We start from the raw sequence: 17,461 nt of genomic DNA, 5'->3' as shown, positions 1-17,461 counted from the left end.
GACTGGGGGTCTGGAGTGATCTAATGGGGGTCTGATTGGGGTCTGGAAGTCTAATGGGGGTCTGATTGGGGGTCTGGAGGTCTAAGGGGGGTCTGATTGGGGGTCTGGAGGTCTAATTGGGGGCTGATTGGGGGTCTGGAGGTCTGACTGGGGGTCTAGAGGTCTAATGGGGGTCTGATTTGGGGTCTGAAGATCTGACTGGGGGCTCTGGAGGTCTAATAGGGATCTGTAGGTCTGACTGGGGGTCTGGAGGTCTAGTAGAAGTCTGGAGGTCTAATGGGGGTCTGGAGGTCTGATATGGGGATCTGGTCTAAGGTCTGATATGCGCTGTATTCTCTGCTCTGTTTACCTGCTCATCACTGCAAATACTACGGCGAGCAGGTGAACAGAGAAGGCAGCTCACATATTAGCGCTGCCCTCTCTTCAAAAAGCTGGGGGCTGGGGCACAGAGGGCATTACTACTATGGAGGGGGCACAGAGGGCATTACTAATGTGTAGGGGGCACAATGGCCATTTCTACTATGGAGGGGGCACACAGCCATAGGGCATTAATACAATGAAGGGGGCACAGTGGGCATTATTACTGTAAAGGGGGCACAGTGGGCATTATTACTGTGAAGGGGGCACAATGGAGATTTCTACTATGGAGGGGGCAACGAGTGCATTATTAGCACAGTGGGCATAACCATATTAAGGGGGCACAGTGGGCATTATTACTATGAAGGGGACACAATGGGGATTATTACTGTGAAGGGGGAAAAATGGGGATTATTACTGTGAAGGGGGCACAAAGAGGGCATTTCAACTGTGAAAGGGGCACAGAGAGGGAATAGCTACTGTGAGAGGGCACAATGTGGGTGTAAGTACTGTCAGGGGGAACACATCTGTGAAAAACTACTGTGAAGGTTGTACAACGAGGACAATATTACTGTGAGTGGGTACAATTTTTTTAGAGTATTGGGGGGAAGGGGTGCCAGAGAAACATAGAATGTGTCGGCAGATAAGACCCATTTGGCCCATCTAGTCTGCCCAGCCCTGGGTGCCGAACACCCTAGGCACGTCACTGTGGCTTAAATAAGTGTTTATGACCTCTTAGTAGTTTAGAGATAATGTTTATTAGATGGAACAAAGTGAAAGTGAAAGTACCAGTCACACATCTAGAAAACCAGTTAACCCTTTGTGACAGAACAGCTCAATATTTTTAATAAAGACCAATTGAACATATGATGTTTAGCCATAAATTTGTAAAATGCAATCATAAACAAAAATTGCCTCCAAAGTTGTACATAGCCTTCAAGCCACATTCTTATCAGCGTGAAAGAAATTAAGTGGTTAATGAACATGAATGGTGCTAATTGTACTTAAATTGTCAAATCTGCATTCTCTGAGATGTATGCCTAAAACCTATGATTGAGAAATATGAGTTTCCATATAGTCACTTGATTCGTTAAAGGAAGTTGGACGGACACCACAAATAGTTTACTTCTTGGCAGAATGTGAAATATACAGACAGGGGGTCTTTTGCAGATAGATGACTCGTGTCCATGATATATATGAGTAATGCCTGTGTGTGTCTATGTGTCATTTTTCATACCATCATGTTTCTGATTAGTTGCTTTCATAAATATTCGTGATTGGACATATTAAAATTAATGGCTAAAGGGGGGGTGGCTAGATCCACAATGTACATCTAATAAAATTGGCTTGTTAGCCGCTGCCCGCAGAGAATCCTTTAACCAGCAAACCTGTCTGTCTGGCTGATTGATTCTTTAGGTCGACCGCATCCCCTGGCATCTGGGGAAAACGTATTAACTAATTTGAATCCCACAGACAAGCGAGTGTAGTCCCCTAGTTTGGGACTTGTCCTCAATTGTAGCGACATCAGTAAGATAAGAACTGAGCTATAATGAGTGTTTATAATGTCAGCCCGTCAGCTCCCTATCTGCTGGAAAAGACAGAAAATACAAAGGGTGCTACTAGAACTAGAGAATCTCAGCTCTGTACAGAAAAAAAGGATTCCATATTTTTAATAGAGACTAATTTAAAAATCCCTTTTAGCCCAAAATGTACATTTTGGAAATCTAAGTTTTAAAGGCATGATTATTGTTTGACTTTAACCCCTTAGTGGCCAGCCTGTTTGGGGCCTTAGTGACCAAGTGTTTTTTTTTTCATTGTTGCTGTCACGGCCATGGCCATGACCGTGACTCCTGAACCGCATGCGGTTGTCCGCGGTTTAGTTTGGTTGTCAATCACAGGTGAGGGCTGTGGTATTTGCCTCACCTGTGGTTGCCGCTGGCAACAGGATGGATGTGGCAGCATAGCAGTCTGAGCTGTGTCTTGGCAGCTTGCTATGCTGTGCATGCGGTTGTGTGTGATTTCTGTGTATGTGTGCACTTGGTTTTATGTATTGTGTGCACTTCCCAAATAAGTGGTGTTTTCCCTTCCTTGGTGCTGGAAGGGTTAACTCCCTTCCCAGTGTGTGTGTGAGTCACTGGGTGTGTCTGACCGTTGGGTGTGGCCTCTTGGCCTATAAAGCCTCAGTGTAAGGCAGTAGTCAGAGAGGGTGCTTTAGCCATGCTTGCTGGAGACATCCTCCTGGCTACTTTACCATCTACCAGTGGGGGCCTCCCTTCTGGTCATAAAACTATGTTATTCGGTGTTATCTAGGTGTGTGTGGTGTTTCTGTATTATTGCAGCTTATGGTCCGGGTCCCTGTGTGATGTCTGTGTGTGCTGTCTTTGTTGGTGTCCTGAACAAACAGCACCTGCACATGGGTTCCTGGTTGTGTTGTCTGTGGCAGGTGAGTGTTGTGTTGATTGCGTTTGCCTGTCACTGCCATAAGGTGTAGCTTGGCCTCATTAGGCTCCTGTTTCTCTGTGTCTTGGAGGAACGGGCTGTCTACCCAGCTCCTAGCTCAGGGAACGACGGAGGGTCAGTAGGGATCCGAGGTTCCTGAGTATGGGCCCTCCTACCTTTAAGGGCGGCCCATGCAGCTAGGAGTCAGGGTCAGATTAGGGAAGCGCTAGGAGGTGACCTGCTCCCTAATTCTGTGGTTCTGGCCAAGTGACAACCCTTCCATCTCCTGGCACCGCACGGCTGAGGGTTTTCCCCATCCTCAGCCGTGACAGTTGCATTTCCAAAACGAACCTTTTTTAAAAAATTTCTGTCAATGAATCCTTATGAGGGCTCGTTTTTTGCTGGACAAGTTGTAATTTTTGATTGGCCCATTTTGGGGTACACATCACTTACTGATTAACATTTATTAACTTTTTCTGGGGGATGGTAAAAAAATAATATGTTATACATTTTGGGGCATTCATTTTTCGGCATAAATAACATTATAACTTTATTCTCTGGATGAGTATGATTATGGCAATACCAAATACATATTACATCTAAAGACCCATAAGATTTATTTTTCATTCTATAGAGCCACATGAGGACTTGATTTTTGCAGGAATACTTGTACTTTTCATTGGTATCATACCAATACATAACACATTTTGGGATACATAACACATTTTGATGGCTTTTTATTTATTTTTTGGGTGGCAAATAAGAAAAAAAAGCTAATGTGGAAAAAATATAATCCGGTGTTCACAATAAGGGATAAATTACATGATTATGGATATTTAGGGTCAGTACAGATGAGGAGGAGTTCTTATTTTTGCAATTTTTTCCATTTAAATATTTTTTTTTTAAATATATTTTTTAACTTGTCCCATAAGGGGATTTTAACAGGCAATCATTTGATTGCTGCTATAATATGCTGTACTGCTTATGAAGTACAGTGTATTATAATGTCAGTGTTATACTGCCAATGATACAAAGTAGTAAGCAGCACTATAAATCCCATCATAGGATAAAACATACCAGTGGTCCCGGTACCTAAGAATCAGGTCCAGACATTGTATGCTGCTGATGGATAAACTGAAGAGTGCTGAGGATATCCTTATTAATATAGTGTTATACTGACAGACACCAGCAGGATGTGCCAGAGAGGCACATCCTGCTAGGCATACACTGCGGGCAGGCCTGGGGCTTTCACTAGGCTACTTTCACACTTGCGTTAGGAGCGGATCCGTCTGGTGTCTGCACAGACGGATCCGCTCCTATAATGCAAACGCTTGCATCCGTTCAGAACGGATCCGTTTGCATAACTGTTTATTTCAGATCTGATTTTTCACTTCGGAAAACTCAGATCCGACAGTATATTCTAAACACAGAAGCGTTCCCATGGTGATGGGGACGCTTCATGTTAGAATATACTGAGAACTGTGTACACGACTGCCCCCTGCTGCCTGGCAGATGCTGCCAGGCAGCAGGGGGCAGACCCCCCCCCCTCCTGTATTTAACTTATTGGTGGCCAGTGCGGCCCCCCCTCCCTCCCCAGTATTAAATATGACCAGTGCGGCCTCCCCCTCCCTCCCTCCCCAGTATTAAATATGACCAGTGCGGCCCCCTCCCTCTATATTTATTGGTGGCCGGGCCAGTGCGGATTCCAAGTATTGTGAGCAGTGCGGCCTCCCCTCTCCCCCCCTAATTAAAATCACCCCCCCCCCCACCATCATTGGTGGCAGCGGAGAGTACCGATCGGAGTCCCAGTTTAAATCGCTGGGGCTCCGATCGGTTACCATGGCAACCAAGACGCTATTGCAGTCTTGGCTGCCATGGTTACTTGGCAATAAATACAAGCATTATACTTACCTGAAGAGCTGCGATGTCTGACCGGCCGGGAGCTCCTCCTACTGGTAAGTGAAAGGTCTGTGCGGCGCATTGCTAAAGAACTGTCACTTACCAGTAGGAGGAGCTCCCGGCCGGTCAGACATCGCAGCTCTTCAGGTAAGTATAATGCTTGTATTTATTGCTAAGTAACCATGGCAGCCAAGACTGCAATAGCGTCTTGGTTGCCATGGTAACCGATCGGAGCCCCAGCGATTTAAACTGGGACTCCGATCGGTACTCTCCACTGCCACCAATGATGGGGGGGGGGGGGTGATTTTAATTAGGGGGGGAGAGGGGAGGCCGCACTGCTCACAATACTTGGAATCCGCACTGGCCCGGCCACCAATAAATATAGAGGGAGGGGGCCGCACTGGTCATATTTAATACTGGGGAGGGAGGGAGGGGGAGGCCGCACTGGTCATATTTAATACTGGGGAGGGAGGGAGGGGGAGGCCGCACTGGTCATATTTAATACTGGGGAGGGAGGGAGGGGGAGGCCGCCGCACTGGTAATATTTAATACTGGGGAGGGAGGGGGAGGCCGCACTGGTCATATTTAATACTGGGGAGAGAGGGAGGGGGAGGCCGCCGCACTGGTAATATTTAATACTGGGGAGGGAGGGGGGCCCGCACTGGCCACCAATAAGTTAATTACAGGAGAAGGGGGGGGTCTGCCCCCTGCTGCCTGGCAGCATCTGCCAGGCAGCAGGGGGCAGTCATGTACACAGTTCTCAGTATATTCTAACATGAAGCGTCCCCATCACCATGGGAACGCCTCTGTGTTAGAATATACTGTCGGATCTGAGGTTTACGATGTAACTCAAATCCGATGGTATATTCTAACATAGAGGCGTTCCCATGGTGATGGGGACGCTTCAAGTTAAAATATACCATCGGATCGGAGAAAACTCCGATCTGATGGGGACTCCTGACTTTGCATTGAAAGTCAATGGGGGACGGATCCGTTTGAAATTGCACCATATTGTGTCAACGTCAAACGGATCCGTCCCCATTGACTTGCATTGTAAGTCTGGACGGATCCGTTTGGCTCCGCACGGCCAGGCGGACACGAAAACGCTGCAAGCAGCGTTCAGGTGTCCGCCTGCTGAGCGGAGCGGAGGCCAAACGGTGCCAAACTGATGCATTCTGAGCGGATCCGCATCCACTCAGAATGCATTGGGGCTGTACGGATCCGTTCGGGGCCGCTTGTGAGAGCCTTCAAACGGAACTCACAAGCGGAGCCCCGAACGCTAGTGTGAAAGTAGCCTTAGTTGATCTCATAAGCTGGGTGCCGATGGGAGAAGAAGTTCCCTCCATCTAAACTACTTATTGTAACCGTCAATAAGGGGTTAAACAGCCTGTATTGGCGCTTCTGCCAGTCCGAGCCAGTAGAGCAGGAGCCCAGCTCTCATAGGAGAGCCAAGCTCCCTCTCTCCGCTGCATGGGAAATCCATGCAGTGCTTAGACTAGACCACAGAAAAAGTCAACTGCCTGGCCTAAGGCCCTTTAGTGACAGCTGTAAAAAAGCATATGGGTGGTCACTAAGAGGTTAATGCACACATGATTACAATCAGCTTTTTATGAGCTTCCTTGGGTCATACATGTTATAATAATATATTTTCATTTCACAAGTTCTTGCGACACCACTGATATATGATTATGTAAAGCCAATTTACTGGAAGAAGAGACATATTTGATGTCAGTACTGATCATATTCATCCTCAAATTAACAGTTATGAATATTCATAGTTTCTCTTAAGAAGTTTTATGCATACTTGTAGAAGGTGAGTATAGGCTGAAAAATATGTCTTTAACGGTGAACACGTGTAACACATAATTAGCTATATAGTTTCATGTAAAGATGTCTCTTTATTTTTGTCATGTGTTGAAAGATAATAACAAGTCTCACCCAGGTGACAGCTTCCATTTCTACTATGTCTGAGTGAGACAATCCACAAAAGGAATCCACGGATGGGGTGACTGGTAATTCTAATACGCCCCATGCTCTATAGAGGTGTGGTGTGGCTACAGGACCCATTACTTGTTTGCTAATGTTACGGTATGTGTGGGCAGAATGGTGGCTTAATGGTTAGAACTGTTGCCTTTCAGTCCTGGGTTTGAATCCAACCAAGGGAAACATTTGCATGGATATTGTATGTTCTTGCCTTGTTTATGTGGGTTTCCTCCGACACTTCAATAACATAATGATAGATAAACCCTTCGAGGACATGGGGTTTTCCTTTTTGACTCCCTGTCTTCCCAGAGCCATAACGTTTTAATTTTTCCATTTATATAGATGTAAGACAGCTTGTTATTTTTGCAGGTCAAGTTTCACTTTTTAATATCAGCATTTAATATTGTATATGGTGCAGTGAGACACTGGAAAAAAATTCCAAATGCGGTGGAATTGGAAAAGAATGCAGTTGCACCATAGTTTTTTTTTTTTACAGTGTTCTCTGTCCCCTTCATTCTCCGGGTCAGTATGATTATAGCGATACCACATTTATATAGTTTTTCTTATGTTTTAATACTGAACAAAAAATATTAACTTTGGGAAAATACATTTTTTCTTTGCATTGCTATATTCTGACCCCCCATAACTTTTTTAAAAAATATTTTCATGTATGGAGCTGTATGAGGACTCATTTTTTGCAGGGCAATCTGTAGTTTTTATTGACACTGTTTGGGAGTGTGTAAGCTTTTTGATCACTTTTTATTCAATTATATTTTTGGGGGGAGGTAAAGTGACCAAAAAAAACCCCTGCAAATCAGTCATTTTGAGTTTTTTCCCCATCGTACAGGGTGAACACATTAATATTTTAATAGTTTGGGTGTTTTAGATTGCAGCACTACATATGATCTTTATTTTTTTATTATTTATTTTTATCTTATATTTATCTTTTATATTCCATATTTTTTATATTTTAAAAACTTTTTTTTTTTTTTTTTTTTACTCCCATCCCTCAAGAGTACCTGAGAAGAGTACTATATTTATTTTCTCCCTGCCACTTCATTCCGGCTCTGTGGCTTCTGGGCTGTTGTCACTGCATTTCTAGTCCCTGCCTGTCAACTTTCACATGGACGGGGTCACATATGCCACTGAAGCCAATGAATGGTCCCAGCAGAGACATGTCCCCAAGCATTGTGCCCTTTGCAATGCATGCCTTCAAACTATTATTTTAATGTCCATATAAAAGATGCAATCAGCTGATAAAGGATATGTGCTTGTTGGTTGGCTCATCAGTGGACATGTTTACATAGGAGAATGATCAGGAATGGGCGTTTGAAAGTGCGATCATTTGCCCTATGGCTTTTAAAGCTCTATTCAAGAATATATATAAAGCCCTCCCAGCTGACTCATAGGAAAGTAGTAAACAACTGACCCTCACAGAACTCCTAGATATGTCCCAGGAGCTAATGAATTTCAAAAAGTCAGGTATACATCTACACTCTCAGTACTGTTCGTAGCACGATGAAAAAAGATGAACGGAAATGAAGACTACTATGGATTACTACTCACCATTTTTGGTTGTGGTTGTTACATGATGCTCATTACACTCCGTCTGGGTCTGTACATTTTTGCAAGGGAATTTTATTACATTTGTCATCTTCTTTTTCTCAGATTTTGAAGAGGTTTCCTTTCTTAAAAAGAAATAGCAAGCAATAGCTCAGTGATGATAAAAGAACATTTCTACAGGAATCAATAATATATTAGGAGCTAGAACAATTCTTGAGTTGCCCTCTTATCTTGGTAATTGGTATGTTTTCTTCTCTATGACAACAAGAAAATGGCTGACATTTGACTGGACCCAGAATTAGAGTTTATTTCAGGTTTCACCTGCGTTTTTTTTCTGTCATATTTGGCTGCAGTGAATCCATAAAGAATCTATTGCATCTATTGCATTGTATCTAGGTGGTTGTTTGTTCTATTTATTGCAGCCTGAAGAAGGACCTCTAGCTCTGGCACATTGCTATGTGGCCATTATGTGGAACCACTGGTGAAAATTAACTAAATCTATGTGCAAACTAAGGCTACTTTCCCACTGGCGTTTTGGCTTTCTGTTTGTAGATCCGTCCAGGGCTCTCACAAGCGGTTCAAAACGGATCAGTTTGCATTCTAATCAAAACGGATCCATCCCCATTGACTTACATTGTGTGCCAGGATGGATCCGTTTTCACTGACACAATAGAAAACTGATCCGTCCTCCATTGACTTTCAATGGTGTTCAAGACGGATCCGTCTTGACTATGTTAAAGATAATACAAACGGATCCGTTCTGAATGGATGCAGACGGTTGTATTATCTGAACGGATCCGTCCATGACAGATCCGCACAAAACGCGAGTGTGAAAGTAGCCTTAGTCTGGTGTGCTGTTCATATTTTAGGGTACTTTCACACTAGCGTTTTTCTTTTCCGGTATTGAGTTCCGTCCTAGGGGCTCAATACTGAAAAAAAATTATCCGTTTTATCCTAATGCATTCTAAATGGAGAGCATTCCGTTCAGGATGCATCAGTTCAGTCCCTCTTACGTTTTTTGGCTGGAGAAAATACCGCAGAATGCTGCATTTTTCTCTCCAGACAAAAATCCTAAACACTTGCCAGAATGCCGGATCCGGTACTAATTAATTTCCATTGAAATGTATTAATGTCGGATCCGGTACTAAGTGTTCCAGAAAAAAAAAAGAGAGAAAAATAAATACAGTATCTGTTTTTACGGATGACAACCGGAAAGACGGATCCGGTATTGCAATGCATTTGTCAGACGGATCTGCATCCAGATCTGTCTCACAAATGAATCCGTTTGCGTCTGGATTGCGGGATCCGGCAGGCAGTTCTGCCGCGAGTGTGAAAGTAGCCTTAGTCATGTCTTCTATGTTCTAGAACCAATCCTACTCAGTATTTTTTTTAAATCAGTATTTGTAGGCCAGACAGGGTTAAAACATGGGGGATATGCAGATTTTTATCTCTGTAGATTTCACTCCCGGTTTTGGCTTAGAAATAGTGAGGCAAAATACTGACCAAATACTGACAGTGTGAAAGTGGCTATAGCTTTTAATTTCTTGCTCAAAATCCTGTGTGTGGATCGAAAGCTGCAATAATAACTGTTCATGCACCCGGCCCTGAACTACTTCTTCTGTTCCTGACATGAATACATTGCATTTACAGGCAGTTGGCTCTAGGGGATTTTTAAAACTTCTATGGCTCTCAATGGTAACTGTATAAATTCCTATGCACCAAGCTCCCCCTAGTGGTGGCTTCAGACAGTTTTATAATACACTGTATGAGGCAGACATATAGCGATATGGAGAGATTTATCAATGTATTGTCGGGATCTGTATTCAGGGTGGGGTTGACAATGACAGACTTCAGCAGAGACGACAGGTTAAAAAGTCCAAACAGTTTATTTTTTGGTACATAGTATAACAAAACAGCATCCAAGTTATAACTTCACTTGGTGGGGTGAAGCTACAGCACCAGCATAACAAAACATAAACACAAAATGTAGAATACAGTACATACCTACACTGTTTAGTTGGAAATTCTGTTTGTGCTTCATTGCTGTCACCTGTACAAAAAATATAAATGGATGTGAGTCTTAAGAAGAAAACATGTGTGTGCATGTAGGCTTTACAGTAAGTTAGGGCTCCACCTAGACTTTGTAACACTCAATACAAAAAAGTTATCACTGTTCACAGGAAACTCTCAAAATCACAGCCGTCAAACGAGCTGCTAGCAATCTCTATTATAAATTACTACTTACTGGAATTTCAGCGTGATTTAAAAAATTAATAGCTCCAATTATAATGAAAATCACTTGAAAATCTTTTTAAAACTTGTTAAATGGGTTTTCTGGGCTAATTATATATTTTTTGAATCCAGTGGGAAAAAAAACCCGGCAGGTTTGAAATTGTTTGGGAGCAGCAGCTATACAAGCAGACAAAAAAACTTGAGTTTGTGAGCATTCGTCTGTTTGATTTTTAGTGTGTGTTTGTATTAAGTGTGTGTTTTAACCCCTTCATGATTATTACGGCACTGGCCGAGTCTTTAAAGATAGCCTAAGGGTGCCTGCTGTTTCATACATCAGATACCCTCGGCGCATGTCCACGACCGGCGATAATGCAGATCGCGGACATTTAACACTTCAGATACCGTAGTCAAACCTGATCACGGCATTTGAGCGTGTGCAAACCCAGAAGCACGCTACCTCTGGAGGCGATCGGAGGAGCTGGATCTTGTATGCAGCACACCCTATCATAGAGAATGACAGGAGACTGCTGCATAGTGTTTCCTATGGAGCCCCTGTCTGTAGCAGGGTTCCATAGGAAACTAGTAAATTTCTCATAGACTCCACTGCTAATGCAATGGAGTCTATGAGAATAACAATCTAATGATTGCTTGTTTTAGTTCCCTATGGGAACAAAAAAAAAAAGGGTAAAAGAAAAATAAAGTTTTTAAAAATAAAAAAATATATAAAAATTCACATCAACTCCCTTTTCCCAAAATAAAGTAAAATAAAAAAAATACACACCCTGGGTATCACCACATGCAAAAACACTCATACTATTAAAATATAAAAAAGGAAACAGAAAAAAAAGTTAAAATTGCAAATTTTCCATTTTTGGTTGCTTCATTTCCCACAAAAAATTTAATAAAAAGTGATCAAAAAGTCATACACTCCCCAATGGTATCAGTAAAAAGTATAGATGGACCCGCAAAAAAATGAATGCTCACACAGCTCCGTACACATAACTCAGAATATGACGACGAAAAAAATCAGAATAGAAGCAGCAGGCAGGTGTGAGCGCATCTGCACGCACAATGAGGCGAAGACTTTTGGAAGATGGCCTGGTGTCAAGAAGGGCAGCAAAGAAGCCACTTCTCTCCAAAAAAAACATCAGATTGATCTTCTGCAGAAAATATGGTGAATGGACTGCTGAGGACTGGGCAAAGTCATATTCTCCGATGAAGCCTCTTTCCGATTGTTTGGGGCATCAGGAAAAAGGCTTGTCCGGAGAAGAAAAGGTGAGCTCTACCATCAGTCCTGTGTCATGCCAACAGTAAAGCATCCTGAGACCATTCATGTGTGGAGTTGCTTCTCATCCAAGGGACTGGGCTCACTCACAATTTTGGCCAAAAATACAGCCATGAATAAAGAATTGTACCAAAACACCCTCCAACAGCAACTTCTTCCAACAATCCAACAACAGTTTGGTGAAGAACAATGCATTTTCCAGCACGATGGAGCACCGTGCCATAAGGCAAAAGTGATAACAAAGTGGCTCGGGGACCAAAACGTTGACATTTTGGGTCCATGGCCTGGAAACTCCCCAGATCTTAATTCCATTGAGAACTTGTGATCAATTCTCAAGAGGCGGGTGGACAAACAAAAACCCACTAATTCTGACAAACTCCAAGAAGTGATTATGAAAGAATGGGTTGCTATCAGTCAGGAATTAGCCCAGAAGTTGATTGGGAGAATGCCCAGTCGAATTGCAGAGGTCCTGAAAAAGAAGGGTCAACACTGCAAATACTGACTCTTTGCATAAATGTCATGTAATTGTCGATAAAAGCCTTTGAAACGTATGAAGTGCGTGTAATTATATTTCACTACATCATAGAAGCAACTGAAACAAAGATCTAAAAGCAGTTTAGCAGCAAACTTTGTGAAAACTAATATTAACATTCTCAAAACTTTTGGCCACGACTGTACAAAGGCAAAAATAATTCATCGAGAAAAAATAAAGTTTTAAATTGTTCAGAGATGTTACTAATAGTGATAACAACTATAAGCTACAAATTACAGAATACTCCATCAATGCGCCCTAAACCTAGAGAAGGCGGGTTATATACAGTTGCAAGAAAAAGTATGTGAACCCTTTAGAATGATATGGATTTCTGCACAAATTGGTCATACAATGTGATCTGATCTTCATCTAAGTCACAACAATAGACAGTCTGCTTAAACTAATAACACACAAAGAATGAAATGTTACCATGTTTTCACAGTGCAGGTGGAAAAAGTATATTAACCCCTAGACTAATGACATCTCCAAGAGCTAATTGGAGTAAGGTGTAAGCCAACTGGAGTCCAATCAATGAGATGAGACTGGAGGTGTTGGTTACAGCTGCCCTGCCCTTTAAAAAACATACACCAGTTCTGGGTTTGCTTTTCATAAGAAGCATTGCCTGATGTGAATGATGCCTCGCACAAAAGAGCTCTCAGAAGACCTACGATTAAGAATGGTTGACTTGCATAAAGCTGGAAAAAGTTATAGAAGTATCTCCAAAAGCATTGCTGTTCATCAGTCCATGGTAAGACAAATTGTCTATAAATGGAGAAAGTTCAGCACTGCTGCTACTCTCCCTAGGAGTGGCCGTCCTGTAAAGATGACTGCAAGAGCACAGCGCAGACTGCTCAATGAGGTGACGAAGAATCCTGGAGTGTCAGCTAAAGATTTACAAAAGTCTCTGGCATATGCTAACATCCCTGCCTGCAAGATCTATCTGGTTGCTTGTCCTCTCCTGGGCTTGCATTGCCTAATACACAAGCTAAGTAAGCTTGAAGCCAGGAAGAAGTTCCTAGGATCAAAGATAAAGATAAAGTAAGAGACAGACTACCGCTAAGCTTAGTTCCAGCAGAAGAGGAAAGTTCCTGTTTTACCCAGCTAACATAGCAGGGCTGAGAAAGCTACAGAATAGCAGAGCTGAGATTGTTGCAGAAGTGTTTGCCTGCCAAAGTTAGGCCAATACCTGCTGATGACCAAGATTTGGATTATCGTTTATGCCAAGTAAAGTTGTGTTGTACATTAATACAATGTCTGGACTCCATTTATTCTACTTCATTATCATCCAAGTTAACAACCCCCTTTTGCACTTGATTTGGACTACCACATCTGGGATCCAAGGATATCTATGTAGGTGCACCGTGACACGTGCATAAAACACTTTCAGAGAGATTGTAGGCCACTCTACACCACTCTGGAAATCCTACATCTGGGTACCCACATTACCATCTACAAAGGGGACTCCATGTCCTTGTTGCTTAACTGCAAATGGCGTCAAGACTACTTGCTCTATAAGGCCTCTTTCACAAGGGCGTCACGTTTTGGCTCCGGAGGCGTCCTGGGTGCATTGCGGCAAACCCGCGCAAGTAGGTACCCAATTGCAGTCAGTTTTGACTGCGATTGCGTTCCGTTCTTCAGTTTTTATCGCAATGTGATTTGGGTTGTCCCTTGCTGCAGCGCTGGACAATCGTAGCGCACAGCTCATAGCCTGGGAGTCCCAGGCTATGAGCTGTGCGCTACAATTGGCCAGCGCTGCAGCAAGGGACAACCCTAATACAAAAACTCTGCCCAGTACAACAGAGGGAGCTGCAGACACCGGAGCCTATAACGGGCGAACAGAGCGGCGCCCAGACATACTAGTAAGTGCAGGGGGACCCCTGGGCGCCGCTCTGCCCACTGATATAGTTAGTTTTTACTTTTTAAACTAGTGAAAGGTCCTCTTTAATGTGGTACCCAGACCCGAACTTCTTCACAGAAGTTCAGGTTTGGGTTCAAGGTTGTGTAGATTGTATTATTTTCCCTTATAACATGGTTATAAGAGAAAATAATAGCATTCTTAATACAGAATGCTTAGTAAATTAGTGCTGGAGGGGTTAAAAAAATAAAAAATAATTTAACTCCCCTTAATCCACTTGTTCGCCCAGCCCGGATTCTCTTCTATCCTCTTTCTTCAGGACCTGGGTAAAGGACCTGTGGTGACGTCACTGCGCTCATCATATGGTCCATCACATGATCAATCACCATGGGGATGGATCATGTGACGGACCATGTGATGAGCGCAGTGATGTCACCACAGGTCATTTTCCTCCTGCACGAACAAGTGGATTAAGGTGAGTTAAATTTAATTTAAAAAAAATGTTATCCCCTCCAGCCCTATTGTACTATGCATTCTGTATTAAGAATGCTATTATTTTCCCTTATAACCATATTATAAGGGAAAATAATAATGATCGGGTCCCCATCCCGATCATCTCCTAGCTAGTGTTGAGCGCGAATATTCGAATTGCAATTTCTTTTCTCAAATATCCTAACTTCGAGATTTCGCGAATATTTAGAATATAGTTCTATATATTTGCAAAATCTAATATTTGTTTTTTGATTTTTTTTTATTGTTATATTTTTTTCTTTCCCACTTCCCTAAAGTTGTTCTTACCTGTCCTTTGGATTCCTGGCTTCCTGGCTGCTCCAGTCAGTGCCCATTGCCGCTTCTGCCGACTTCCGTGCTCATGGAGCGTCCCCATCATCATGGGAACGTCTCCATATACTAGAATGTACTGTCGGATTTGAGAATTACGTTGAAATCGCAATTCGATTAATTCAAGTTATAATAATCGAATTGCGATTTCAACTTAACACTGCTATATTCCATATTCGTTAATTCTAGCCTAATATGGAATATAGCAGTGCTAGGTTGAAATCGCAATTCGATTAATTCAAGTTATAATAATCGAACTGCGATTTCAACTTAACACTGCTATATTCCATATTCGTTAATTCTAGCCTAATATGGAATATAGCAGTGCTAAGTTGAAATCGCAATTCGATTAATTCAAGTTATAATAATCGAATTGCGATTTTTACGTATATTCTTAATATTGCTTTAACTTCGTCTTTTAGAATATTCGTAATATTCTAAAAGATGAAGTTAGAGCAATATTACGAATATTCTAAAAGACGAAGTTAAAGCAATATTACGAATATTCTAAAAGACGAAGTTAGAGCAATATTAAGAATATTCGTAAAATACACATATAAATTGTAATTTAGCTAATATACTGCTATAGTAATTTTTTTAATAGTGTACATATTTTATAAAACTTAAAAAAAGGATTATAGCACTATATTAGCTAAATTACAATCTATATGTGTATTTTATGAAAATTCGCAATATTGCTCTAACTTCGTCTTTTAGAATATTACGAATATTCTAAAAGACGAAGTTAGAGCAATATTAAGAATATTCGTAAAATACACATATAGTTGTAATTTAGCTAATATACTGCTATAGTAATTTTTTTTATAGTGTATATATTTTACAAAACTGAAGTTCAGAAGAGGCAAAAAAAATTTGAGAAAAAAAGGATTATAGCACTATATAAGCTAAATTACAATCTTTATGTGCATTTTACGAAAATTCTTAATATTACTCTAACTTCGTCTTTTAGAATATTACGAATATTCTAAAAGACGAAGTTAGAGCAATATTAAGACTATTCATAAAATACACATATTAGCCTAGCCATAGTCAATTAGTCATAGGAACGTTGCCTTATACTATCAAAAGAAAAATCGCAATTAATTAAATCGCATATTATTCACGCTAATTGGAATAATTGCGAATATTCGATTTCGACTAATATAACACGAATATTCAATCGAATATTCGCGAAATATCGCGAAATCTAATATGGCACCTCCCACTCATCACTGCTCCTAGCAACCGTGCGTGAAAATCGCACCACATCCGCACTTGCTTGCGATTTTCACGCAGCTTTCTATGGGGCCTGCATTGCGTCAAAAACGCACAAAGAGGAGCATGCTGCGATTTTCACGCAACGCACAAGTGATGCGTGAAAATCACTGCTCATGTGCACAGCCCCATAGAAATGAATAGGTCCGGATTCAGTGTGGGTGCAATGCGTTCACCTCACGCATTGCACCCGTGCGGAAAACTCGCCCGTGTGAAAGAGGCCTAAAAGGGACATCATTTTGGAGAAACCTCCTAAGAGGCAAAGGATACCCCAGACGCCTAAGAGTGGTCTGCTGCAAATGGAGCGAGTACTTGTAATTACACTGTCTTCCGAGTCCCCACCGATCAGCTATTGATGACCTATCCTGAGGATAGATCATCAATATATATCACCTGCACATCCTGCTAATACATTGTGTTTGGCACTACAGAGGATACTTTATCTCTCTATTTTTCATAATTTAAACTGACTCCTCAATCATGTAGGGATCTTTCTATGTATAACCTTCCTCCCCTAGGTTTAGGGAACATTGATGGAGTATACTGTACTCTGCGTTTAATTTGTAGCTTATAGTTGTTATCCCTATAGGTAACATTTTGGGTCAAATTAAATAAAACAGATTTAGTTTTTCAGAGAATTTCTGCCCCAATATTTTTTCATATAGTAAAACAATTCTAGTTTCCCATAAAGCCAGCAGCAAAAAAGTGCTGAAACAGCATGAATTCTGTATTGTCAGTGTGATAGTAGTGCCGTCCTGCAATATATAACTTGGAGCTTGCCCATAGGTTCATATTCATTTCATATTATGCACGTAACACCCAGATCTATGTCATGAGGATCCTCATATGTGAATGAATTACAGCAGCCAAGTCAGAATGATTTCTCTTGGCTTATTGATTTACTGCTGTGAACGCTAAAGGAAGAATGACTAGAAGAGAGGATATCACTCTCAGTGGTACATTTGGAACAAAGTGGTCTATGTTAATGGAGGACTGGCTTGGTGGTTACAATAATATACTGTTTTTGGAAAACATTTAGATATATCTAATTATAAAGCATTCCAATAGTGTATGTCCTGCCGGCTCAGACATTATCTAAAACTAGAAGAGCAAGGCTCATTTGTAAAATCATGTGGTCCCAGGGCAACTAACCTCTAATGTTTGACAGCCCTCCTTAGAGGAATCCTTTATTCTATCACAG

The 17,461-nt window shown here is 41.7% G+C and overlaps 1 protein-coding gene across 1 annotated transcript in view; it reads right to left on the bottom strand.

Moving 5' to 3' along the window:
* ERICH6B (glutamate rich 6B) overlaps positions 1-17,461 on the bottom strand; it is a 172,885-nt gene that overhangs the window by 145,418 nt on the left and 10,006 nt on the right. The window contains exons 2-3 of the mRNA XM_044287614.1: positions 10,246-10,291; positions 8,245-8,366 (exon numbers count right to left, since the gene is read on the bottom strand). Of these exons, the coding sequence (XP_044143549.1) occupies positions 8,245-8,332 (88 nt within the window). The 5' untranslated portion in view covers positions 8,333-8,366; positions 10,246-10,291. The remainder of the gene's footprint in view (positions 1-8,244; positions 8,367-10,245; positions 10,292-17,461) is intronic.

The sequence above is a fragment of the Bufo gargarizans genome, chromosome 3, assembly GCF_014858855.1.
Source record: "Bufo gargarizans isolate SCDJY-AF-19 chromosome 3, ASM1485885v1, whole genome shotgun sequence".
NCBI classification, from domain to species: Eukaryota; Metazoa; Chordata; class Amphibia; order Anura; family Bufonidae; genus Bufo; species Bufo gargarizans.
Note: the sequence above shows the minus strand (reverse complement) of the source record. Positions and strands in the feature narration are given on the sequence as shown.